Source organism: Antechinus flavipes, chromosome 3 (genome assembly GCF_016432865.1).
Source record: "Antechinus flavipes isolate AdamAnt ecotype Samford, QLD, Australia chromosome 3, AdamAnt_v2, whole genome shotgun sequence".
Taxonomy (NCBI): domain Eukaryota; kingdom Metazoa; phylum Chordata; class Mammalia; order Dasyuromorphia; family Dasyuridae; genus Antechinus; species Antechinus flavipes.
In genome coordinates this window covers 287335175-287363084 of record NC_067400.1, presented here as the reverse complement: position 1 = coordinate 287363084, position 27910 = coordinate 287335175, and the positions used below count along the sequence as shown (strand labels likewise).

Below are 27910 nucleotides of genomic sequence, written 5' to 3'. Positions count from 1 at the left end.
GAGTGGGAACTTAGTTCCAGCATCTATCCTGGCCTTTAGAGGAATAAGCATAGCAGGAGTCTTAGGCTACAGGAGATCCTACAGTTCTAACACTCTGAACCAAACAAGCTTTCCAGAAGGCTGATAAGGGCTACATCTGGCAACAGTCTGCTATTACTCAGACCTAAACCAAAACTTGCAGAACTCAGACCAGTGGGACAGCCCTCCGACTTTGTCTTTGCTCCAGTCTGGGAGCATTGAAAATTTATAGATCCCCAGCCTATCCTTAAGATACTGTAATAATACAACCACTCAACAACCTCAAGAAATCAGCAAAAGGGCCATATCAGACCTTCCCTCAAGAAGTATCTCAGAGTCTTGCCCTAACATTAAGCCTGAAGTCATGAAGCTGTAAAGATGAACAAACAAAAAAGATTCCATCAATAGTTATAATCAAGTCAGAGAAGTTCAAAACGCAAACCCAGAAGAAGAGACTGATTCTAAAACATCTACAAGCAAAGTCTAAGAGAAAAACTCAGAAATTGAATACAAACTCTACTAGAATGCATAGAAGAGACAAAACAAGAATTTTTAAAATGAATTTTAAAAGTTTTATAAATGAAATGAAAGCTCTTGAGAAGAAAATTAGAAAAGAAATGTAGCTGTTGTTTTTTAGTTATGTTCAATTCTTCATGACCCCATTTGGTAAGACTCTGAGGCACTTCCAGTAAGACCAGAAGAAAGACGCTCCCCCCCCCCCTTCTTAGGCAATGTGAAGTATTCACAAGAGGGGAGCCCTGGGGCTAGCTGGGTTTAGATTCAGCTCCAATCACAGGAAATTTTACTTCTAAGACAGCTTTAGGAGTTCAGAGTCTGAGTTTGGGAAGCCTGGGGCAATCTTGGCCAATTAGGAACACCAGACCCAATTGTGATGCTTGCCCTGGACAAGAAAGAACCAGCACACTTCGTGTATTCAGGGGTAGTGGGGCAAGGATACTATTTACTATGGGCACTTGCAGGAAAGTAGAATTTAGGGTTTGGGGTTCCTGGTCAGAGGGGAAAGCTGAAGTGAAGCCAGAAACAACATTCCCCACCACCACACAACATTAAAGGTGCTTATACTAATAGTTCTATTTTTTCAAAAATGAAAAAAGAAAGAACCTAGCCATAGAAACTTACTATTAAAAATAGGGAATACTGGGATTCATCTTCAGGGGAAAATAGTGAAGTAAAAAAAAAAAAAAAACCTCTTCTACCCCAAAGAGTAAGTTTAAATACTATCTGTCCAGGAAGAATATATAGAAGAACTCCAAAAAGTCTTTAAAAATCAAGTGAGAGTTTAAGGAAAAAACTTTTTTAAAAAAGAATCATTCAAGGAAAACAAGATTATGAAAAAAATTAATATAATCTCTTCTATTATTATATATGCTTTCTTGAAATGGAAATTTATTGTTACATATTTCGAATCCTCTGTGATGTTTTGCTAGACATATGACAATGCTTTGTTTTGCTTTTTTGTTTTCATTTTCTGTCTTTTTCTATTTTGTTTTTTCTTATTTTGTATTTAGTTTTAAATAAATAAATATAAAGTACTGAGAGAATGGGAAAGGGAGAAGTGGAATAGTGTAAATCACCTGCTATAAAACAGGCAAGAAAAAGCTTTTACAGTGAAAGGGGAGAAGTGGAAGAGAGGGAGAGGGAGTGAACCTTATTCTCATCAGAATTGGTTCAAAGAGAAAATAGCATACATAAACACTCACTATGGCTATAGAAATTATCTTACCCTGCAGGAAAATAGAAGGGGAAGAGCATATGGGAAGGGAGCAAGACGATAGAAGAGACAGCATATTGTCAAAGAGATTGATCAATAGCAAAATACCTTTGAGGAAGGTCAGTGGAAAGAAGAGAGAGAATAGAATAAACAGGTGAGAAATACAGTTTGCAATAATAATTCCAAAAAGAATATTAAAGCAAGTTTCTCTGAGGAAGGTTTAATTTCTCAAATATATATGGAACTGAGTAAAATTTATTAAAAAAAAAAAGAGCCATTCCCCAATTGATAAATGATCAAAAGATATGAACTATGCCCAAAGGGCTATAAAATCATGCATATTCTTTGATCTAGCAATATCAGTATTAGTCATGATTCCCCAAAGATATTTTTTTAAAACAGAAAAGAACCTATATGTACAAAAATATTTATAGCAGCTCTTTTCTTAGAGCCAAGAAATGGAAATTGAAAGCATGCTCATCTATTGGGGAATGGCTAAATAAACTGTGGTTTATGAAAGAATTTTATTGTTCTTTGCAAAATTATGAGCAGAAGCTCTCAAAAAGACCTAGAAAGTCCTCCATGAATTCAAGCACAGTGAAATGTATTGTGTACAAAGTAATAGTAATGTTGTGGGATGATCAGCTGTGAATTACTTTGCTGTTCTCAGCAATACAATGATCTATGAATACTCTGAAGGACTTACAATGAAAAATGCTATCCACATCCCGAGAAAGAAATGATTGTGTCGAATACAGATTGAAACATATTCTTTTCTTTTGCAACATGACTTTTATAGAAATGTTTTATGTACCTTCATAACGGGGAGAGAAGTGGGGAGAAAGGAAGAGAATCTGGAATTCAAAGTTCTAAAAACAAATGTAAAAAAAGTGTTTGATCTGTAACTGAAGAGGGGACCCCGGAACTCTGAAAATCCCCAAGTCCTTTTTCCCTTAAATGAATTTAAGTTTAACTGCTTGAGGGGGGAATAAAGAGAAGACCCTGAAATTCTGAAAATCCTTTAAGAAGAAAATCTCCTTCAATTCTGCCTCGGTGAGGCACCCTGCCCCAAAGGACAAATAGTTTCATCTTTGTTATCTGGACGGGGTCAGCTCAACCCTGAAACTCATTGAATTCAATTCAAATTCTAGCCCTAGCTGAAACCCAGCAAGGAGGCAACTTGGGACTCCACCCACATGCCCCTTTTAGCTAAATCTCTCATTATAAAAAGAGCCAAACTAAAATCCTCTCTTTGCAGAGGTTCCAAACATGCCAGCTACACCATGCTTGGCATCCCATGGAGCCTCTGCCCAGTGGAATACTCTTTCCAGTGCTATCATCTCTTTACCCTCACCTATTTCCCTAACCAGACTTTAACCTTACTTCCAATCCCCATAATAAAACTCTTATCAATCTAGGTTTCTGAGTCTATAAATTCCTTTACAGGGAGCCTCTGTGCTGCCAGAAGGGAGTCCCCAAAACTCCCTACCATTGCACTGAAACCTACCCTGAATCCTGAACCTGCTACTAGACTCCTTTAACTTCCTGACTACCAGAAACCCTAATTTCATTTGGGTTCCCCAAATCTAAGCCTCATCATAACTGGGTGGGATATTAAACAAACACACAAACAAATAAATAAAAAGAGAGAGTCAAGTAGAAATAGTAAAATAGTAGAAATAGAAAAAACCTATTGGTTACTTTAAGAACAAAACCTGCAAATGAAAATTCCGAGGAATATGTAGCCAAAATTCAGATCTTCTAGGCCAAAAAAAAAATGATACTGCCATTAGAAGGGATAAAAAGTACCATGGAAGCACAGTCAGGATCATACAATTTAGCAGGTTCCTCAAAAAAAAAAAAAAAAAAAAAAAAAAAACGAGAACCTTGAATACAGTATTCTAGAAAGCAAAGGATATGGGCTTATAGCTAAGCATCAACTTTTCCAGCAAAACCAAGAATATTTCAAAAGGGAGAAAAATGAATCTTTAAAGAAATTTTCTATAAACTTCCATACATTTCTAATAAAAAGACCAGAGCTGAGTAATTAACTGAAGTTCAAACATAGAAGTTAAGAGAAACCTAAAAAGTAAATAATTAATGAAAAATTATAAAAAAAAAAAAACTAAACTAAATACTTACATTCAAATATGGGGAAATAATACATGTGTCCCCTATGAACATCATTATAGGTCATATTACAGATAATTCCTGTGAGTGATTCTATAATATCTTAATGACCTTAAGAATAGAAAAAAAGGGAAAAGGAATATAATGTAGGAGAAAGAAAAAGGTTAGGAAAATTCTCTCAAATAATCAGGATATACAAATAAACACTACAAATAAGGAGAAGAGGGAGGAGAGTAAGTTACAATTGAACCTCACTCTTATCTGAACTGATTAAAAGAAGAATACACACACACACACACACAGAGAGAGAGAGAGAGAGAGAGAGAGAGAGAGAGAGAGAGAGAGAGAGAGTGAGAGAGTGAGTTTGGGGTATAAAAATATATTTTACTCAACAGGAAAAAAGGAGGAAAAGAAGAGAGGGAAGAGGGAGAACTAAAGGAAGGACAGATTAAAGGAGGGATTAGTTCTAAGCAAAACAAACTCTTTACTAAAGAGGTTCAAAAATATTTGAAGCCTTTGTTGAGGTGGCAAAGATGGGAATTTAATGTAGGTGTTTATAAACTAGATAATGGAAGAACAAATTATGATACAATAAATATGATGGAATAATATTATTCTATGGAGTTTTTTAGAGAGGAAATATAGGAATCAATACCAAGTGAAGTGAACAGAATCAAGAAAACAACTTATACAATGACAACAATATGGCAATGACAACAATTTGGCAAAGTCAAACAACTTTGAAAGAACTAAGAACTCCCATCAGTGTAATGACCAACTCCAATTCCAAAGGACTAAGAATGAATCGTCTTACCTACCTCCTGATAGAAAAATGAAAGATTCAGAATATAGAATGAGACAAAAAAAATTTGGACAAGGCCAATGTGGACATTTGTTTTGATTGCCTACATGTTTGTAATAGGTTTTGCTTTCCTTTTGTTCTCATGGCAGGGCAAGGTTGAGGTGGGAGGCTTAGAAGGGGGATGTTTGCTTATTGAAATAAAAAACAATGTTTTAAATGATGGAAGGAATGGTTTCAGAAACATCTGGGTAAGCTTGTATGAGCTGATACAGAGTGAAGTAAGCAGTACTGATAAGAACAATTTATACAACAACAAAGTTTCAAAGAAAACTCTGAAAGAACGATCAATGCAATGACCATATCTCCAGAGAACTGATGATGAAATGTGCTACCCCACTTCTAGCCAGAGAGGTGATAATCTCAAGTTACAAATCAAGACTTTTTTTTGGACATGTCAATGTGGAAATTTGTTATACTCTACTATATACTTCTGTGATTTAAGAAGTTTTATTTTTTTCCTTTTTCAAAGGGGATGGGAGAGAAGTGAAGTAGGAGGGAGAGAAGGCATCCTTTCATTGACTGAAAAAATTAATTTTAAAGAAAGTGTCACAATTAGATATGGAATTCAACACTTTATTAAAAGCTAGACTGAAATAGGGCAGAGAAACTGAACACAACAAATAATAATGTAATAGGTCAATACTTTCTGCATGGGTCAGAGACTTATTGGCATAATTAAAATTTTCAAGAGTTACAAAGCCAGGGCCCAGATAGCAGGGGGATTAGAACTCTATTGAAAAGGATTATTCATATCTGGCAGGTTTTTCTTTGTGTCTAATTTTAAATGACATACAGAGCAAGCCACAGGACTTAATAAAGTTGTAGGAGGGAAGACAGTTAAATGGGGTCTGAGTGTTGTTAACTCAAGGCAATGAAGAATAATAGCCTGTGTAATCACATTATATAACTAATCTGTGGCCCCATTATCCACAAACAATTTGGCTTTCTGAGATCCAACTAAGTTGGCTTTTCATGGAGGGTGGAAATGGGGTCAACTGTCTGATAGAACACAGGGGACTAACACATCTTCAGGACTTTTTCCAAGCCTTGCAGAGATACAGAATTGATGTGCACAGATGTACACGTATGTGTGTTTAGTGAAGTTATCTTTTTTTTCAATGACTCTATGGAATAGGGAGAGAAATGAGGATCTGATCTCAGAGAGGTAGCAAACATTACACAGCAGTAAAGATTCTGCCTCCTCATCAGTAAACCATAACACATGTTAACAAAATGTTGTGTCTGCTTATGAATTTGGATCACCCTCGCAGGCAAGATCTGGTGAGCACACTTTTTGAAGATCTTTGAAAAAGAAAATCCAGTTGCCAAAAGATCAGCAAGGTCCCAGTTACAAAAACCAAAACAGGAAAATTCCTCTCCTCAAGATACAAAATACATTTAGTCTCTGGAACAAGGAATTGGTCCTTAAACAAATCAAACCAGTCTTACTTTAAACATAGCTGCTTGAGGTTCCCCGAGCTCATGAAATGGAGGCTTTCCTGTTGCCATTTCAATGATCGTACAGCCCAGGGACCAGATGTCAGCAGGGGCACCATATCCTCGAGGACCCTTATCAATGATCTCAGGTGCCATATATTGTAGAGTGCCTGGTTTAAGGGAAAAAAAAAAAAAAACAGTACGGGAAGTCACATGTCTTATTCAACACATCAGTTCATTGTGTGGGCTCGATGACATAAAACAGGTATGTTTCCATTTCACTCCCCAAATAATGCCAATTGTATACTGGGACTTAAGAACATATGTGGTCCAATCTCTTCTTTGGCAAAAGGTCCCAAATGGGAATTCCTGCAAAGGAAAGTTGTGAATAAAGTTGTGAAAGTCAGATATTCAGAGTTATGTAGAAAAACAGAGAACAGAAATCAAGTCTAAAATAGAAAAAAATGAAACTACTACTATAGAAATGGCAGGAATATGAAGTACAATAATAAACCACAGTGGGATAGTTTGGGAGATATGCATGAAAAAATAGAAGTTCAGGGCCCTTGGAAAAATTTTGTGATTGAAAAATAGTATTAAGAAGGAAAGTAGTACAAGAGAGAAACAGAAACAGAGAGAGACAAAGAAAGAGACGAGAGACAGAGACCAACTGAAAGACAGAGAGAGCAGAAAAAGAGACAGAGAGTTAGATTCCACCACCTATAGTTTTATTCAAATTGAGACCACTTCTTGATCATTTTAAAAAATAAAGATTGACTTGCAGAAAGGTGTAGGAACACATTTCAAAAGCTGTAGTCTATTCTGTGATGCTACCAATAAACTTTCTGTTTCCTTGTTCCTGGTTCCTGATTTTTTTTCAGAAATCTAGCTAGAATAGCATCCAGAAGACCAGAGTTCAAGTTCTGCCTCTGACACACTACTTGTATGATCTTGGACAAATTTTGTAACTTCTTATTTCTCCAGACACTCTCAAAATTGCAGCACAATTGCTGAAACTGTGTAGAGTTTTCACACTAGGAGATTCCACAAACTTACAAAAGTCCAGACCATCTCCCTACTTATTTCTACCGAAAAATTAGATCAGTGAGAATTCAGAAAGAGAGCTTCCAAGAACTCCCAATTTATCCTGTAATACATCTAGTTTGTACATAGATTTTTGCATGCTGTTTCTCTCTTTAGTATGTGAGCTCCTTAAGAACAAGGTCTATTTTTTGCCTTTCTCTGTATCCCTAGCACTTAATTCAGTGTCCAGCACATAGTAAGCACTTAATAAATGCTCCTTGACTGACAAAGCATAACAAGAAACTGTTAAATCAGTTAAAGTGTTGAGCAAGACATGTCTCATAAGGTTCCCTGCATTAAGAAATCCATGAAACCTCAGGAAGGGGAACATAACTGTGACATAATATCCTTTGCAGGCTTAACAAAAGTCCCAATAATGAGAGTGAAAAGGTTTGGCCTGGAACACAATGCTCCTTCTAACTAATCCAAAATTAATTGATTAAACACAGATTTTTCAAGGTTATGCAATAAATGATAAAGAACAGTTAAGCCAAACAGAAGGAACAAACTGACCATGGCAAAAAAAAAAAAAAAATTACCTTGGAGCACTTTCTTTTGCAATAATTACTATGAATGTGGGTCTACATATTCACTCTAGAGAGGTGATTTCTACATGCAGACAGAGGTAATCCTAAGGGATTTTAAGCAGAGCACCAGGGGAAAAGTGATGGCAAAGGAAAAAAAAAACAACTATCACACTTCCCTCCCCCAAAAAAGGGGGTGGGGGAGAAAATATTGGCTATACAAGGATCAGGTAGCAGGATTAGAGAGGGACAAGATAATACATCAAATGGATTGTAAACTCATAGACTGCATGTAAATGATTTACATCATAGGAAGGGAGGAAGTGGGCAGCTAGGGGACACAGTGGATAGTGCACTGGACTTGTAGTCAGACACTTATCTTCCTGAATTCAAACCTGGCCTCAGATCATATTAGTTCTGTGACTCTGGGCAAGTCCCTTAACCCTGTTTCCCTCATTTTCCTCATCTGTAAAATGAGCTGGAGAAGGAAATAGCAAACCTCTTTTGTATCTCTACCAAGAAAACCCCAAATGGGGTCATGAAGTATTGGGCTCACCCAGGGTCAAACAGTTAAGAAATGTCTGAGAATGAATTTGAACTGGATTGTTCCCTGAGTACTTCCCAGCATTCTCTCCACTGTGCCACCTTAAAAAAAATAGGTGGTATCACAGGATAGTAGGGCTAAAGGAACCTCAGATATCATTTAGCCCCAACTTTTGATTTCACAGATAATGCATTTTGAGACCTCTAAAGTGGTTTAGTGACCCAAGGCTACAAAGCTAGTGATTATCACACTTGGAATTCACATACTTACTGTGTGACCCTAAGCAAATCACTTAACTACTCTGTGCCTCAGTCTCCCCATCCACAAAACGGAGATAATCTACCTATAGGACAAAATGACATTTTTGCAAATCTCAAGGCATTATATAGTGCTATTCATTATGCTAGTAATTATTATTATTTAGGAGGCCAGAAAGAAAAGGATTTCATGTTGGATGAGGATGACTGTCTTCTCAACTCTCCATTTCTGTGCTTTATCAGCACACACAAAAAAACATACTTTTGAACAGAGTTTGTGAAGAGGATTGGGGAAGACAGATTCTGCCTTCCTTGAGAGATAAGAAGTGTCCTGGACCTTGATAACCTTCTTTCTGAGTTAGTTTTTCTGGTCTCCCAGACAAAGAGCCAATTGATTACTTCATGGTTTGAAGAAGGAGGTGAGACTTGAAGAAGACTGAGGAAAAGAGAATGACAAGCCAACCTTTTTGAATGTGAATTCAGGGCTAGCCCAGCACATTTGGGGTCAAGAATACTCCTGCTCCAAAGCCAATGATAAAACATGCTGAAACCATCCCAAAACTGGAATTGCTCATCTAGAAAATGACTTTGTTATTTATTAGCAAAATCCAAATTAAGACAACCTTGAACCATCATTTTACATCTATCAGACTGGCTAAAATGACGAAAGAGAAGGCAACAGATGTTGGAGGGGATATGGAGAAATCAGGACACAAATTCATTGTTGTTAGAACTATGATCTGATCTGGCCATTTTGGGGAGCAATCTGAAATTATACTCAAAAATTATTAAACTGTTTAAACCCCTTGACCCAACAATACCACTATGTTCTAAAATATTTACGGCAGCTTTCCTTGTGGTGGCAAAGAACTGGAAATTATGGAGATGTCTTTCAAATGGAGAATGGCTGAACAACTTGTGGTATTATGATTGTGGTGGAATACTATGCTGTATGAGAAATGATGAACTTGATCTTAGAAAAACTTGATCTTAGACTTGCACTAAATAATAAAGATAGAAATGAGCAAAACCAAGAGAATTCAGTAAACATCAACAGCAACACTGTTTTAAGAACAAATTTAATGACAATTATAAATATCCAAATTAACTACAAAGGACACATGAAGATGTTATCTGCATCTAGGAAAAAAAAGATGTATATAATGATTTTATACATATATACATATATGTATCTGTGTATACATGTATATGTATATATTTGTGTCTAATAATAGTGGGGAAGAAAAAAAGAGAAAAAATTAATTTATGTAATAACTTTATTGAATATTTTAAAAGAATAGCAAATTGTACTAACAGATTTGTAGTTTGATATGTAATTATCTGTTTAATTATATCAATAATTATATATCTATTATATTATGCTAGAGAAATGATCGTTTTATTCCAAAATTAAAAATAAAATAAATTTAAAAAAATTTTTAAACTAATTTCCCAAGGGTTAAACTATAACCAATAGGGAATGCTTTGAAAATTTGGAAAAATTTGATGCTTTAAGGACAAGTCAGTTCCCCTTTTATAATAGTCTAAAGTAAATAGAGTGAACTAGGAACTAGTCTTGGCTTTGTCATTAACTGTGAGCAAGGTTATTAATGGTCCTAGGCTGATAGAGCATGGGATTTGGAATTATAAAGACCTGAGTGCCCCAGACACTGTCCCTCAGTTTACCACTGTGTAAAATAAAGATAATAATTTCACCTACTTCACAGGATAATTGTGAGGATCAAATGTAATAATACATGTAAAACACTTTGTAAAGCTTAAAGTGCTATATAAATGTTAACAATTATAATACTTTTATTATTTCTACAATAATTTAGTAAATGAGAAGTTTGGACCTGCTACCCTTTAAGATCCCTTCCAACTCCCACATTCTGTAAGTTTTTGTTTCTATGTGTCTAGCAGAAAAAAAATATACACTTTCATAATTTTTTACATGACAATTTTATGTTAAATCAAAAAATAAATCTTTACTTAGTTACAGACAGCATTGCTTTCAAAGGCTCTGTATTTTTTAAATATTGTTATGACATAATTATAAGGCACTTCATATTTTTTAAAAGCCTTAGCTGTTTCATTAATATTCTTTCATGGGGTAGAGGTCACCCTGGGTTTAAAAGACACTGCCAACTGAATACAATCTCTGGCAGGTTGAATCATGCTGGAAAGACTTCAAATTCAGTTCTGGCAGTGGACAGTATGTCTACTGCCCAAAGACTGGCTTAGCTCAGTTTAGACAGACTTAGAATCAGAAGGTTAGCCACTGGTATGAAACTTTTGAGCCACACTCATTCAAAGTCTCCTAAGCCCTCGAGGACTTATCCTCTATTTTAGAATATCTCCACTGATGAAATCATGAATACATGAAGTACTAAAAAGTCTTCTCATTGTCAGATTGGTTGGCTTTATCTATTGAACCCCTTTCTCTCAGTATTTATAGTCTTCATTGGAGCATACATAGAGGAGAAAATCCACTCTCAAAAAACACAGATTAACACCTATCCCAAGAGGAGCTGATTTCTGAGAAGAAAAAAACCAATTATTATAAAACATCTGGGATTAGGAAAAAATGGTGAGCACATTCAGATTCATTAAGTTTGTTTTTTAATTATATAACAATAAAGCAGTAAGAAATCTGAAGAATTGCTATAACTCAACCACAATTTTGAACAACTTGCTGATGACATTTTTTTCAAAATAAAATAAAAGAATCTGAAGGCTGAAAGAAACTCTCAAAGGCTAGTAAGTTTGACTTGCTATAAATGGACAAGAATTCTTAACAACAACAACAACAACAACAACAACAATAACAATATAACTAGTATATTTATAGCACTTATTATGCCAGACACTGTTCTAAGTGTTTTAGAAATATCTTGAACTCAAAATCTTGTAAAAATGAATGCTAAAAATTGTCTTTAGATATAATTGAGGAAAATACTATTTTAAAAAAGATAAATATCTTATCTGAGTCTCACAACCAATCTAGGAGGCAGTTCTATTATTATCCCCATTTGTAAAATATAAAATTTGTAGAAAATTTTGTTTAAAAAATGTTGAGTAAGCTGAGGCAAACAGAAGTTGAATGATTTGCTCAGGATCACACAACTATTGAATGTCTGACACTGAATTTTAATTCAAGTCTTCTTGACTCTAAGCCCAGTATTCTAATTGTATCACCTAGCATTATATCTAATATATCTATCAAGGAATTATTCAGCCTTTGCATGAAAGTGTCTAGTCCATGGGAACCCATCAAGGTGCTCTTCTCACTTCTGGAAAGCTCCAATTATTAACTCATAGAGAACTTTTTATTTGATTGTTTTGACTATAATTTTGTTCATTAAAAAAATTTCTGTATAAACACTCTCTCTTTACAAATGCCTATGGGCTCATGTTGTGCAACTGATATTTTCAGAGAATTAGTTGCCTATGGCATAGTGACTTTGATTGTCACACATTCAGTGTATGTCAGAATCAGGATTTGAATCCATCACTGAAGCCAGTTCATGATGCCTCTAATAAGTTAATAGAGGGAGGCACTAGACCAGTGATTTCTTTTATATAGGGAAGTACCAGCTTTCTCTGAAGCTTCTAGTCTATGAGAGCTATCTAGCCCAAAGCTTCTTAAACTGTGGGTTGCAATCCCATATGGGGTCGTATAACTGAATGGGGCTTACAAAAAATTTAGCAACAGTAAAGTAAAAGCTATTTCACCAAGATTTAATTCTTGATGCAAAAATAAGCAAGAACATCCATCTATTTGATCTTCAAATTTATTTCATCTTTAATAAATGGCAAAATTATATGTATACCAAAGAATTATTTTAAAATAAATATTTGTATGATTTATTATCAGTAAATGTTTGGTTTATATACCTATTTTGTTTATCTACATACCCAGGATCATGTAAAAATTTCTTAGGCAAAAAAAAGTCACAAGTAGAAAAAGTTTAAGAAGCTTTGATCTAGATTCAAATCAACTCAACAAGCCCTTATAAAGTCCCTACTTTGGCTTAGTACCGGGGATTTGAAGAATGGCAAGAACATTCCTGGCTTTAAGGAGCTTGCAAACTAATGGGGAGAGACAAAATTCAAACAATTTTATGTAAATAAGAGACATACAAGATAAATTAGAAACATTTTCCTAGGGAAGGAACTAACATTAAGGAACACCATTCTTTTAGAAGCTGAGATTTGAAGGAAGATGAGCAATGAGAGATAAAGCAATTTATTCAGGGTCACACAGCAAAGGATTGTAAGAGCCAGGACCTGAACTCACATCTTCCTAGATTCAAGATCAGTTGTCTCAACATTATCCCAATGCTGCCTCTCAAGAAATTTACAGAGATTGCTTCTTTTTGTTGTTGTTTGTCCTTTGTTCTTAAAGAGAACCATGACATCAGGGAGATGATGCCATGACATGCAAATGCATTGGATTTAAGTGAGGAAGGGCTATGCAAGACCATCTGCCTCACTTTCCCCTCTAGAATCCTCTGGGTCCAATAGTCAGATATAGATCAAGACAACTGGAGATGGATATTTGTTACACAGCATGTGTACTGTTAAAAGACTGAGTGAGTGTCAACAAAACACAGATTGAGGTGGCTAAAGAGGAAGAAGATCAGGCAATTTGCATGCAGCTGATGACTAAGTGATAGACTGAGTTACAAGGCAAAGTGAGAATAGGGCTCTTTCTTTTTTATTATTGAAGTTTTTTTATTTTCAAACATATGCAAGGATAATTTTCCAACACTGACCCTTGAAAAACCTTATGTTCTTATTTCCCTCCCTTACCCCCCTCCCCTAGATGGCATGTAATCCAATATATGTAAACACAGTAAAAATAAATGTTAAATCCAATATAAGCATATATTTATACAATTATCTTGCTGCACAAGAAAAATCAGATCAAAAAGTAAAAAAAAAATGAGAAAGAAAATAAAATTCAAGCAAACCACAACAAAAAGAGTGAAAATGCTATGTTGTGATCCACTCTCAGTTCCCATAGTCCTCTCTGTGGGTGTAGATGGCTCTCCCCATCAGAGGTCTATTGGAACTTGAATCATCTCATGAACAGGACTCTCTTTATAAAACAAACCATCTATACTTGAAACATCACTCTACCTACTCTTTTTCCAGAAGCCCACCTACTTTCCATGCATGAATATGTTACCAAACAGTGACATCTGCTCACATGACTTTCACATCCCTTATCATAGTTGAAACCAATTCTACCCACCTGTGAAAGTCTCCATGCACATATTCACTCCTGCAAGTCGTTTGGAGGTTCCAAAATCAGAAATCTTCACTACTCCACTGTAAGTATTTACTAAAACATTATCACCCTGAAAATAAAAAATAAAAAAATAAAAGGCATCCATCAGACAATTCAGAGCCCCATAATTCTTTCACAAGTTTCTAGGAAGATGAGAAATAAAATGGTGGGGATGGTTACAATAGAAACAATTGGTAGATGATGTATTTTTGGGTATGGGAGTGATTATGAGTGCATATATGCATGCATATATGTGTGTGTTACATGCTCATAACAAGGATTAATGTCAGCTCCTATTATTAGAAGAGGATGAGACTATAATAAACCTAGGAAGGGGAGAAAAAAATCAAAGTACCTTTATATCTCTATGAACTATTTGGTTTTCATGGAGATATTTAAGACCCTCCAGTATCTGCTTGGTATAAAATTTTATTGTCGGTTCTTTCATTGGGCCCCATTTTGATCTCAGAAGGGCAGAAAGGCTTCCTGGAAGAAATAAACAAAAGAGTACATTTCATTTGTACGCCAAACATATTTAATATTCTCCTCTCTACCAGCAGCCAGTTGGAGAAGTGAGAAAACATACTTTTTATCCAGATTAATTTCCCTTAGGTTATTTTTATTTATCATTGGCAGTCATTCTATAAGAGTAATTAATAATGAACTGTGTGCTGTGCCTAATAAAAATGTATTTGCAAAAAGTTAGAGCTAGATTAGCATGGATTCATTTATTTATTCATTCAATTAAAATGTATTGTTTATTTTCTGCTAGGTGCTGAAATGATTCAGTTTAAATAAGGCTGAAACATCAACAAGCTTACAGCTTATGTCAATTTAGCTATTATTAAAAGAAAACTAATTTAACTAAACAATATAGACTATATTTAGAGCTGGAAGCCAGATATAGCCTATATTTAGAAGTGATGAGAGATGAGGGACATAGTTCAAAATCTAGAGATAGAAGATAGAGGCCATCTAGTATAAGATCTTCCTTTTATGGAGGAGGTAGTACAGGCCAGTAAAACTGACTTGTCCAAAGTCATGAAAGTCCTAAAGAACAGGGCCAGAATTCTGTACCTCCCTCCTCTACTATACTTTTCTTTTTTCCTTTCTTCTCTTTCATTCCTTCTATTTTTAGTCTTTCTTCAAGATCAAAGAAGTCAGTGTTTTTCAAATGCAGAACTTTTCAGTAGTGTGGTATGATGTTTATTTGAATCTTAGCTCATTACTTACTGCCTGCATGACAGAGCAAAATTGCTTCCTCTCTGAGCTTCTCTTTTCTCATCTGTAAAATGGCAAGTAGGACTAGACAGTCAATCAATAAACATTTATAAAACACCTACTATATGTAAGGCACTGTGCTAAGTGCTGGAAATAAAAAGAAAGATAAAAAACATACTTCCTGCCCCTGAGGAGCTCACAGTACGTTAAAGAACTCACTTGTTCAGTCATTTCAGTCTTATCTGACTCTTCGTGACTCCATTTGGGGTTTTCTTGGCAAAGACGCTGGAGTGATTTTCTATTTCCTTTTCCAGCTCATTTTACAGATAAGGAAACTTAGGCAAATAAGGTTAAATGACTTGTCCAGGGTCACACAGTAAATGTCAGACTCTGATTTGAACTCAGAAAATGAGTCTTCCTGATTCCATGCCCAGCACTCTGTGTATTATGGAGCTACCGAACTGTCCTCAAGAAACTCACTAGATGACTTCCAGAATTCCAGCTCAACGGGGAGATACATGCAGGTTAAAGGTAAAAGGTTGGAGCAAAATCTACTATGCTTCAGGTGAAGTCAAAAAAGCAGGGGTAGCCATCCTGATCTCAGATCAAGCTAAAGCAAAAATTGACCTAATTAAAAGAGATAAGGAAGGACACTATATCTTGCTAAAGGGTAGCATGGATAATGAAGCACTATCTATATTAAACATATATGCACCAAGTGGGGTAGCATCTAAATTCTTAAAAGAGAAACTAAGAGAGCTGCAAGAAGAAATAGACAGTAAAACTATAATAGTGGGAGATCTCAACCTTGCACTCTCAGAATTAGATAAATCAAACCACAAAATAAATAAGAAAGAAGTCAAAGAGGTAAATAGAATACTAGAAAAGTTAGATATGATAGCTCTCTGGAGAAAATGTAATGGGGACAGAAAGGAATACATTTTCTTTTCAGCAGTTCATGGAACCTATACAAAAATTGACCATATATTAGGACATAAAAACCTCAAACTCAAATGCAGTAAGGCAGAAATAGTAAATGCATCCTTTTCAGACCACGATGCAATGAAAATTACATTCAACAAAAAACCAGGGGGAAGTAGACCAGAATTCCAGCTCAAAATCTAGGATTCTAAATACAACTCATGATCATCATAATCTCTCATTCTAATGATGATAATAGTTGGTGTTTGTATAGATTTTAAAAATATACAAAGTATATTCTTTATATCAATCCCATAATGCAGAGATTACAAAAGTTATCTTTACAGATAAAGAAACTGAAAACTCAGAAGTTAAATATATAATATACATATATGTGTTTGTGTGTATGTACACTAGGTTGTGTTGTAGATAGCTGGATCTGGTGTCAGGAAGGCCTGAGCTCAAATATGCCTCAGATATTTACTAGCTGCGTGACTTCAGACAAGCCATTTAAGCTCTGCCTCAGTTTCCTCATCTGTAAAATGAATATTATAATAACAACACATATCTCCAGGGCTGTTAGGGCAGCTAGATGGATAGAGTGGCTAGAGTGCTAGATCTGAAGTCAGGAAGATTCATCTCTGTGAGTTCAAATCCAACTCCAGACACTTAGTATGAGCCTGCGCAAGTCATTGAATTCTGTTTACCTCAGTTTCCTCATGTGTAAAATAAGCTGGAGAAGGATACAGCAAACTACTACAGTATGTTTGCCAAGAAAATAGGGTTACAAAGAGTGAGCAATGAGTAAAATAAATGGAACAAATAAATGGATCAGGTAAGAAAGCAATGGTAAAGTGCTTAGCACAGTACTTGACACATAGTAAGTACTATTAATGTTATATTAATGTTAGCTATTAGCCATTATTCTAATACATGGCTCTTTAAGGTTTGCAAAGCACTTTATGCTATCTGATTTGATCCTCATAACAACCTTGGGAGGAAGAGTACTAATTTTCCATTTTACAGATGAAGAAACTAAGAGAAAGATCAAATGACCTAATAAGCATCAGAATTAGAATCGAAACCCAGAACTCCTATCTCCAAATCCAGTTCTCTTCCCACTAAACTTATATAATTTATAGCACCCTTTATATGGGACTTCATAGTGGCAAAACATTTTCAGATTCATCTGATTGTTACAACAATCATATGAGGTGGCAAATCCTTCAAAAGTTATTACACCCATTTTACAGATGAGAAATCTGCAATTCAGAGGGAGCTCAAGTGACAATCAATGTAATAGAACTAAGTAGGTTTATAAGTGGCAGGACTGAAACTCAGATCCTCTAGCTCAAAGTCCAGTTGTCTTTCCCTTGCATACTACTGTACTCACCAATTAGATAGCCCTAAGCTACAGAAAAAGGTTTGATTTGGAGTCAGGCAGCACCTAGTCCAGTTCCATCACTTACTTAATCTGTTATAACAACAAGAAACATTATTGGTACTCAGTTACTTCACCTGTAAATGGAGATTTGTGCTGTAACATTTGTAACTAATGTAACATTTATGCTACTTAGCACATAGAATTATCGTGAGAAAATGTGTTCTGTAAACTATAGTAACATAAATTATAATTATTAAATTTACATACCCAGCATCAAAAGAAATCTGAAAAATTTAAATATCTGATGGTACACAAAAGGTTTGTGTTCCATCTACCAAAGAGACAGATATTAGATTTTTAAAAACATTTTATTGACATCTTCCACAAAAGTAGTTGTAGTCTTCATGTTCACCAAACTGGACAAAACTATCTTTCAATCTTAGGTTATTTTTTAAAAATTCTTTGTATCCCAGTCATACACTTCCCACATTCCCTTAAACATCAAATGAGAAAATATGACTAAAAAAAGACACTATTGGGCTTCATAAACCTTGCATCTGAATAAAAATTCATGAATCAGAAAGGAGATACACAAATGTTTTATTTCTGCTTTTCAGAATATTGGAATAGTAATGCAAAGTCACAAACCTCCAGGCACCTGCTCCATAAAAATTTTAATGTAACCATCTTCTGAAACAGAGCCAAGATACTGGACAATGTTGCGATGTTTCAAATATTTGTGCAGAGCTATTTCTTCATGTAAAGGCTGAGAGTACCTAGGATGATAATGATGATGATGATGTTATTTATATAGCATTTAAGGGTTTGCAAAGCATTCTACATATTTTTATTCTCATAAGCCTAGGGAGTAGGTGCTGTTATTATCCCCATTTTACAAATAATGAAATTGAGGAAGGTAGAGTTAAGTGAATCACCCAGGATCACAAAGCTAATAGGTGTTTGAGAACATATTTGAACTTGGGTCTTTTTGACACCAAGTCCAGCACTCCATCCACAGTACATTGTAATTGTCTCTCCAGAGAAAAAATGGAGAATTCCTTGGACAAGCACCCAATACCCAGCAAATCAACAGGCACTCAGATTCTGATGACTTATCAATCCATTTTCAAAGTCAGTTTAGAAAAATATTCAATAATTGCTGGTTACAAGGTAATTCCTGAAAAAAGTCTAGGAATTTCCCTATTCACAGAGCTGCCACATCCTATTGTTTGCTTCCTGTGGCAATACCCCAACTTCCCCACAAAAGCAGGCATTGTTTTAAATACTAGCAAGGGAATTAAAATGACTTTGGTCCTGAGATTTCTTATTTTTTAAAAGTTCAGTCACCACAAAGTTTTGCAAAGGCGAATGTTGAAAACTATCTTTGCACGTATTTTAAAAAATAAAATACTATTAATTTTTTTAAAGAGTTGTCACATAGGGAAAGTAAGCTGGCATCAGAAACAGGAAAACCTAGGTTTCAATTCTGCTTCTGACACATATTGGTTATAAGATCCTGAGGGAATTATTGAACCTTTCATGGTCCCAGAAAATCTTTCTGAAAATTTCTGAGCAATTGCTGCTTTGCCTTAGTGGAAGAGGTAAAGAGGAAGCAGGTGAAGAGAGGAGAGAAGGTTCTTGAGAGATTGAATCATAGGGACAGAGATAAAAAGATGAGTTTTATTCCAAATTTTAGGACAACTTAAAATGCTTTTCAATGTCATTTGAGCACCTGGCAGAAAATTCATCCAGGGTGACTATTCTTTGAATATTCAGCTCTCATATCTATGTGGGGAATAGAAAAGGTGAAGAACTTACAGGAATGTATGAATTCTTTTTCTGTATTTTATTATTTCTGTGTTTCCCCTATGACCTGTATATGTGCAGGCTCATATCTACTTGAGCCTTGGCCAGCTAGAAACATATTTACTTAACCTGAACTGATGACATTTATTGGTATTTGACATTTATCAATATTTAGTCTATTAGCTGGACCACTGTCTGCTTGATTAAGCCTGAAGGCCTGACTTTGTTTCCCAGAAATCAGGAGATTTCAGGGAAACAGAAACCTTCCATTCCAATCTCCCCAACTAGCAACAGCCAATGAGATGCCTCCCCCTCCCCTTCTCAATGCTCTCTTACTTGTGATGTAATTTCTTGTATAAAAGCTATGTATCTTTACTACTTCTTTAGCCCTCCTACTGCGAGCTTATCTTGCGATGGGACGGCTCATCCTCCGGAGGTTTTTCAATAAACAACTTTTCTGCCTTCTACTGAGGGATCTCTGAGTAGTCATTTTGGGTAAGGGTCTTCTACATCCCTCACAGTTGGGGGCTTGTCCGGGATGGGGTCTTTGGGGGAGATGGCTATGTGCACCCTGAACAGGGACAGGCGCCCACGGAGTAGTTTTCTCCATGGTCTCTGGCTCTGGGTGAGCAGCCTCCCTCCCCTCTTAGACAACGACCCGAAGCAGGAATACTCAGTGGAACGCAGAATTGAAGATTGAAAGAAGTAGAGTCCTGATGGCCGGCATTTGCAGCCTGAAAAGAAACATATGTTCTCGAGGTAAAGCTCTTGGGAAGTCTGGGGGTTTATTGGCTGGGTCGAGGGAGACCCTGAGGGATTAGCCCTCTTAAATTTATTTTTGGTGTGGACTGCTGTTAACCCCAACGATAAAGGACTTTTCCTAAGGAAGCTCTCGGGTGGCTGTGGGGGCGTGAGGGTAACATAGGGCCTCCGCCTGGGCGTGAGAGTAACATAGGGCCTCCACCAACACCTGAATCGGGTCCAGGGTGGTATAGAAGCAGTCCGAAAATTTGTATCAGGACGTTAGCTAGGAAATTCAAGACTGGAATGAACTTCCAGATATACAGAAAGAAAACTGGGAGGATGTGTATCCCAGGATTATTTGGGTATATCAGATTTAAATCTGTATGTAAAAGGTGAAAATAGAGTTTTGTGAATGTCTGTGTGTATGTCTGCTTTGCATTGCCTTTGTTCTGTGTTAAAAGTTAGAAAGCTCATAAGAGATAAGAATTCAGTTCTGTGTTACAGGCTTAGAAAAATATCAGGCTGAATTGTGGGAACTGGAATTCATTCAGAGTAGTAATTCTTTCAGAGTGGCTCAGAATGTATTGGTCTTAGAATTTGGGAACTAGTTTTGGGCTTCTCAAGAAAAGAAAATCATTTTTCTCTTTCTCTCCCTCTGTCTCTGGCAGCGGCTTTGCAGGAAAGGGGAAAGAAGGGGAAAAAATAAAAACATAGATTGAAAGTTTGGAAAGTTTTGAGAAAAATAGAAGAACAGTGGCTATCGCTCCTGTAAACAAAGAGCCTGTTATCAGGACTCAGCCAGAGAAAAGAATTCTCAAGGTAAAGCAAGGATTGGTACTTAACTCTTTCCTGGTCACTAAAAAAAAGACATGGGAATAAAGTATCTAGGTAAATTTTAGGAAATTTCACAAACTGAAGTAAAATAACTTTAAATTGGTGTGTGTGTTAAGACTGGAAAATTTAAGATTGGAAATAAGAAACTGCAGATATTGGAAGGGAGGAATAAATATAGAGTAAGAGAGGTAAATAGTTAAACACAGGGGCGTTCTGACCTGTTGGACCTGTGGGAAAACTAGGCATACTTCTAAAGAAAAAAATTTGCAGGAAAAGAAAGAAAAATCATTATTAGTAAATTTACCTTCATGGAATTAGAGAACAGAAAGTTTAAGAAGACTAAACTGGGTAATTGTTTGCAATATTTGATTAAGAGTTTTGGGAATTTACTATATTTTAAAGAGGTACTATAATTTTGAAATTGAAATAAAATTAAAACTGGGGGAAATAATTTACTGTTGCCTTACACATGTTAGATTTATTCTGAGTATAAAATCTTAAGAATTTTTCGAATATTGTGGCCTTTACAACTGAAGAGAAAAACTTTTCTTTTTTTTTTTTACTATTTGGTTGGACTTCAAATTGAAATATAGGTTATTAAACAAAATGCCAGTAGCTTACCTTAGGGGGGGCTTGTGTTTGTATCTCCCTACTTAAATGGTATATTGCTTTTTTAAAGTATTGAGTAATTTGTAAACTATATTATAAGTTTTATGAAATTCAAAATTAATTGTGAATCTTGAAGTTTAAAGTTTAAAAAAAAGATGATTTAAAGACAAGGGAAAAGAGATTGATTTATAAAAGCAATTAATAGTTTAAATAGAGCATCTAGTCGGAAGGATTTTTGGTTTAGGAGTGTTTAAAGTATGTAATAAATTTTGAGCAAGTAAGCATTGGGAAGAGAGAGAGACAGAGAGATGGGATAGGAGAATGAAAGTAATTTAAGAAGGATTGATTAGTAGAAACAAATGATTTCAAGAAGTCGTCAGTGGGAAAAAGAAGGAACTTGTTGGAAAGGGTAGTCACAGAGAGATGGCTGTGAGAAGGGATGTGTTTTTGTGGGAGGAGAGAAAGTGAGCAGCAGTGGAAAGCGGCAGCCGCTTGGTTCCTTTGGCTGAAGAAAACAAATGGTTATTTAAAGAGACAAACTGCTCTTACAAGATGTCAATTGATTGAATATTTGTTTCTTTAGATACATAATGGTTATGAATATTAAAGAATATGATCAGAAATGTGGTATATAGTTTGAAAGGGTTATTTCAAAAAGTTTAATTGATGTTTTCAAGAACTTTTCAGATTCTTTTTATGTGAAAATAGGAAGTTTTAATTAACTGTATTGATGCCAATTATCTGAAATGGGACTTCAAGGATAATAGTTTTTGCCTTCTTCCTTTTGAAAATGTTTTTGTTGTGAACCATATGTAGTTTGGGATTTTTCTGTATATTGGGTATTTTAAAAGCAAAATGATTGGTATATTAAATTTATTCAAGATGCAACATCTACTTGGGTATATGAGAATTGTGTGAATTTTCTGGGATAAATTTCTTACTGTTATTGATATAAGGTCATGGTAAATAACTGAGATTTATTTGAAACTTTGGAGACGAAATTCTTTGGGCTTGTAATTAATGCTATTTGGAAGTTTTAAAGCTCCACTCTTTGATGTGCTGAAGATTGAGTTTTAACTGCTTATATTATGTTATAGTTATATTCTTGCATTTTTTCCTCCTGTGACTGATTTCTATAATCAGAACAATAGTTAATAAAAACTGTTAATGTAATTCAAATATGTCATACCTTGCTGTTTCCAATCTGGTTATATGTAATCATTATATCCTAAATACTTAGGCAAATAAGTATTTAGCCTGGTCATCTGTCTGTTACTGGATATTTGTGTTTTATTTTTTAAAAAAATTTTTTTAAATGATAAGAGGACAATTTACAATGGTCTGTGAAACATAACTGCTACTTATTGGAACTATAGCTGTCTGCCTGTCCTGTGAAGCAAGCTTATTCCTTCACACAGGAAATGCTGGCCAATCTATACTGGCCTCCCCACATGTTGTTGCAGGTCCAGACTGTTCTAACTTTGTTAGATTTAGTTTTTTGTTGTTCTAAATTTTGGTCAAATTACAGATTATTGAATCTCTTCTGAGACATGGATCGGCCCATCTGAAGCTTAGATTGACACCACACCCACACCCCTGCATGGATTGAGCACCTTCGCCCATTTCTCAGCCTGAAGCAGCTAAGATCCAGACCATCACCAGTGCTCCTGATGTAATTTGGACTGATATGGGGGAAGTGGGAAAGTGGTTGATGAATTATTGTTAAAATTACAATTCTATTACTAGAGTTAGAAAAAAATGCAAACATTACTGTGTGTTTAAAATTTGGGATGGAAATTATTAAAAATGGTAACTATTGCTGTAAAGGAAGTTATAATATGTTTATAATATCTATGTTCACTTCAGAATATGTAATTGTTTAAGGTATTTGATTTGATTTGATTTGATTGATTTTAGGAAACTCCTCCTGTACTAGACTGCTATGTATGTAGAAACTTTAATTCACTCTTGGGATTTATATGTGGATGGTAATTTGACTATTTATTATTATTTTTTTTTTTTTGGATGATTCCTTTCCATGAGGAAAAAAAGGAGAGGAAGAGATAGGGAACTAGGGAAACTGGTGGATTTTTCTCAAAATACCTAAAAGAGTGGGAACCCTTAGTTTTCTTTCACTTTTGCCTTATGTACTTCTGCCCCACCCCCTATACCACCAGTTCAGATTGAATTGGAAGTCCTTAAACAATCCTTTTTGTTTTTACTATGTTTTAGCTTTGAAACCCCTTATTCTGTGGAATTGCCCTGGCAGACTCAGTTTTGGGAACTATTCTGTTTTAAAGAAATCTCTAAGATAAAGACATTTGTCTTGGGACTGGCAATCATCAGCCCTGTAACCCCAGTTTCTTAACTGGTACCTCAGCATTTTTAATAACATTGCCCTTTTGAGATCAAGCCTCTAAAGTTTGGGGTTTGCCTGCCTTCATGTTCTAACTGTGCATGCTCTGATAGCTCTGCTCAGAAATCTGTATTCTAGTAGCAGCCCTGTCTGTCCCCTTGGGTGGGGACAGGTGGAGCTACTCTAAGCCTCACCCTTCTTCCCCTAGAGTGGGTTGCCCCTCTGAATGGGCAGCATGACTGTCTCGAGCTCTGCTACTCCCTTTATAAGCAGAAGCTGAGTTAAGTGCACAAATGACTGCAGACCACCTAACACAGTGAACTGTCCATCTCAAACTGGATTCTCTGGCTGAGATGAGGGCTTTTGTACTGCTGATAACTCTGGGGTTGTCAGGAAGAGACTTGTCCTTGCCATAAGTCCTTGCATTTTCTAGTTTCATTTTGACTTATTTGCCTCACATTGGATTGGTCAAAATTATGGTGCTGAGACCTTCCAGGTATCTTGGGGAGGTAATTCAATAATTCAAATATTCAGAAGAAGAGTGTGTAATGTTGTGCCTCAGTTTCCCTAGATTGTCATCTTTATTTATCTTTGTATTTTTATGTTTGCCAAATGCCAATCTGTTCTGTGATAACTGTTTCTAAGATAGTTGGTGGAAGCAATTTTTATGGTATGAACTTATTGCAGTCAATGGTATTATCCTGTTGCTGCTATGTCTATCCTGTATAATTACATTAGTAACCAGAATAGTTCAGTGGTCCCTATCAAAATATTGCATACAGAAAATACTATTAAAATGATGATTCTTCAGAGAAAAGACTGGAATGTATTAAAGAGGGATGATCTTGATTGTGAACTTGATAAACAATGTATATATAGATATACTAACTGATTTTGAACAGTGTGTAAGTTCTTCATAGAAATATGATAAAAATCATTTACATGTTAGAAGGGGGGAGCTGTGGGGAATAGAAAAGGTGAAGAACTTACAGGAATGTATGAATTCTTTTTCTGTATTTTATTATTTCTGTGTTTCCCCTATGACCTGTATATGTGCAGGCTCATATCTATTTGAGCCTTGGCCAGCTAGAAACATATTTACTTAACCTGAACTGATGACATTTATTGGTATTTGACATTTATCAGTATTTAGTCTATTAGCTGGACCACTGTCTGCTTGATTAAGCCTGAAGGCCTGATTTTGTTTCCCAGAAATCAGGAGATTTCAGGGAAACAGAAACCTTCCATTCCAATCTCCCCAACTAGCAACAACCAATGAGATGCCTCCCCCTCCCCTTCTCAATGCTCTCTTACTTGTGATGTAATTTCTTGTATAAAAGCTATGTATCTTTACTACTTCTTTAGCCCTCCTACCGCGAGCTTATCTTGCGATGGGACGACTCATCCTCCGGAGGTTTTTCAATAAACAACTTTTCTGCCTTCTACTGAGGGATCTCTGAGTAGTCATTTTGGGTAAGGGTCTTCTACATCCCTCACATCTAGAATGCAAAATTTATATTTCTTCTTCTCAGAAGAAAGGAAAATTTGTCTGTGAGCAGGGTACAGATCCAGATCTCAAAATACCAGAATTTCAGAGCCAGAAGAGATTGCAGGAGTCACCTCGTACCATCCAAATCAGAATAAGAATCTACTCTATAATCTCTCCTGAAAGTAGCTGTCCAATCTCCAAAGATGAGGAATTTGCCACTTCACAAAACAGCTTTCTATTTTGAGATAGTTCTGATTATTAGGAAGTTTTCATTACATGTAAATCTGCCTCAATACAAATTTCATTATGTGCATTATATCTGTACATAATAATAGTAATAATTATAGAAAAATAATTGCTAGGATTTTTATAGTGCTTTAAGGTTTATAAAGCGATTCTTATGTGATCCTTATAACAACACTAAGAGAAAGGTGCTAATCTCATTTTATAGACTGGAAATTCAGGCTGACAGAGGTTAATATTCTATTCACCAGAATGCCAACTAGCCAACAGAGAAACAGAGAATCATTGACCCTTGAGAGTTGAAAATCAACTTTTAAAATTGCATGATTTCTTATCAGAGTCAAAATTAGCTTTTTTGAGACTTGCCTAATAATCTTAATTTTGCCCTGTTGTTCAATCATGTCTGTCTCCTAGGGTTTTCTTGGCAGAGAAACTGCAGTGGTTTGCTATTTCTTTCTCCAGTTCATTTTACAGATGAGGAAACTGAGACAAACAGAGTTAAGTAATTTGCCCGGGGTCACACATCTACTGTGTCTGAGGCTGGATTTAAACTCAGGAAGATGAAACTTCCTGATTGCAAGATCAGTACTCTATTCCACTTCACCACCTAGCTGCCTCTGAAAGGGAATCTTAGAAATCATCTAATCCCTTCATCTCTAACACAGAAAAATTCATACTTTCAGTGATTGGTAAATTCACTTTCAATTTTATCCCATTCTCTTACTGAACAGCTCTAATTATTTGAAATTTTGTGATCTCTTATCAGAGTCAAAATTAGCCTCTTTCAGACTTTTGCCTAGTAATCTTAATTTTCCCATGTAGAATAATCAAGGAATTTCCTTTTTATGATTTAAAGATAGCTTTCATTCAACACCTCCAACCTCACCAGCATCATTTTTTTTTCCTTTAAACTAAATGACCTCAGTTTCCTTAGGGGTTCATCATGGCACAGGTAGGGAACTGCCTACATAGAATGCTGGGCCTGGAGTCAGGAATACCTGAATTCAAATTTGACCACAAACACCTACTACCTGCAAAGCTTGGGTAAGTCATTGACTTCAGTTTGCCTCAATTTCCTTGCCCATAAAATGGGGCTTATATTAACACCTCCCTCTCAGATAATTATGAGGATTAAAATGAGATATCTAAAGCACTTAACATAGTGCCTGCGTGTCCTAACCACTATATAAATGCTAGCTATTATGATGATGATTCATGGTTTACAAATGCCTCACCATCCTGATTGTCCTCCTCTAAATATAACTTATTTGTTAAATTATTCTTTTGAAACATCATGCCTATAACTGATAAAATATTTGAATTATAGTTCAATTTGCACAAAAGATAGTAGGATTATCATATATTATGATCATGTTTCCATTCATAGTTACATATACACATGAAAGGGAGCATGTTATAGTGGTTAAAGACAGCACCTCAAAATGAGAAAAGACATGAGTTTGAATCTTCTTCCTCTGACAGATATGGACTTTTTGACCCCCCCCACCAGATCAGTGCCCTAGATAATGCTTCAACACCATAAAGGTGCAAAGCAGCTGCTGACTTGATCTAGTTAAAAAATTACACACTACTTTGGGAACTACATACCTTATCTTCAACAGGATTAATTTGAAAAGATAAGCAGGAAAACTACTGACAGAAAACTAACCCCAAATGATAGGTGCAATTAAGAGAAAAGAAAGGGAAAAAAAGAGTATATATTTTTATAATATTAATTTCTATAATATTATATATTCTAAACATGCCAGGATTTTAACATAGTACTTGACTTAATAAATATTTTTTTCTTTTATTCACTCATATTACTGAATTACATGTATGCATTATATTATTTAAATGTATATGTTGTATATGCATATATACATACACACATATTTCCGATCTAAAAAAGATTCACCTGAAAAATAATATAGAGTTCCATTATATTTCAGAGTACATACTTTGTTAAAAGGACTCACATTATTTCTAATTATAATTATATAAAATATGGCCACTGGTTTTAGCCCAATGGAAATAAATAGTGCACACTTGAATTTTACAGCCACTTCACAGGATTCATTATTTGCATTGACTGGGACTTGGCTTTATTAGAATCAGTTTTTAAATTGTATAATTTTCCTTCTTTTTTGACTAGACCTGTTATTTCATGAGTATAAGGGATTCCAAGAGGGAAAATCCTCTTCAGTGAATGAATTCTGTCAGAAAGTTCCCTGGAGCACTAGGAGACTGAGAAATTTGCCCAAGATCACATCCTCTCAGTCTATCATCCACAGCATTCAAACCAACATCTTAGAGGGCAGTGTTCTATCCACTAAGTCAGACTACCTCTAATTTTCTTAACAGTAAGACATTTTACAATTCAAATGTAAGATACCCTATGTCATTCAAATCTATTTGAA

The 27910-nt window shown here is 35.5% G+C and overlaps 1 protein-coding gene across 1 annotated transcript in view; it reads right to left on the bottom strand.

The window, feature by feature from the left end:
• Positions 1-27910, bottom strand: part of MAP3K15 (mitogen-activated protein kinase kinase kinase 15) — a 143095-nt gene that overhangs the window by 23624 nt on the left and 91561 nt on the right. The window contains exons 16-19 of the mRNA XM_051985155.1: positions 18058-18185; positions 14239-14369; positions 13848-13953; positions 6192-6349 (exon numbers count right to left, since the gene is read on the bottom strand). Of these exons, the coding sequence (XP_051841115.1) occupies positions 6192-6349; positions 13848-13953; positions 14239-14369; positions 18058-18185 (523 nt within the window). The remainder of the gene's footprint in view (positions 1-6191; positions 6350-13847; positions 13954-14238; positions 14370-18057; positions 18186-27910) is intronic.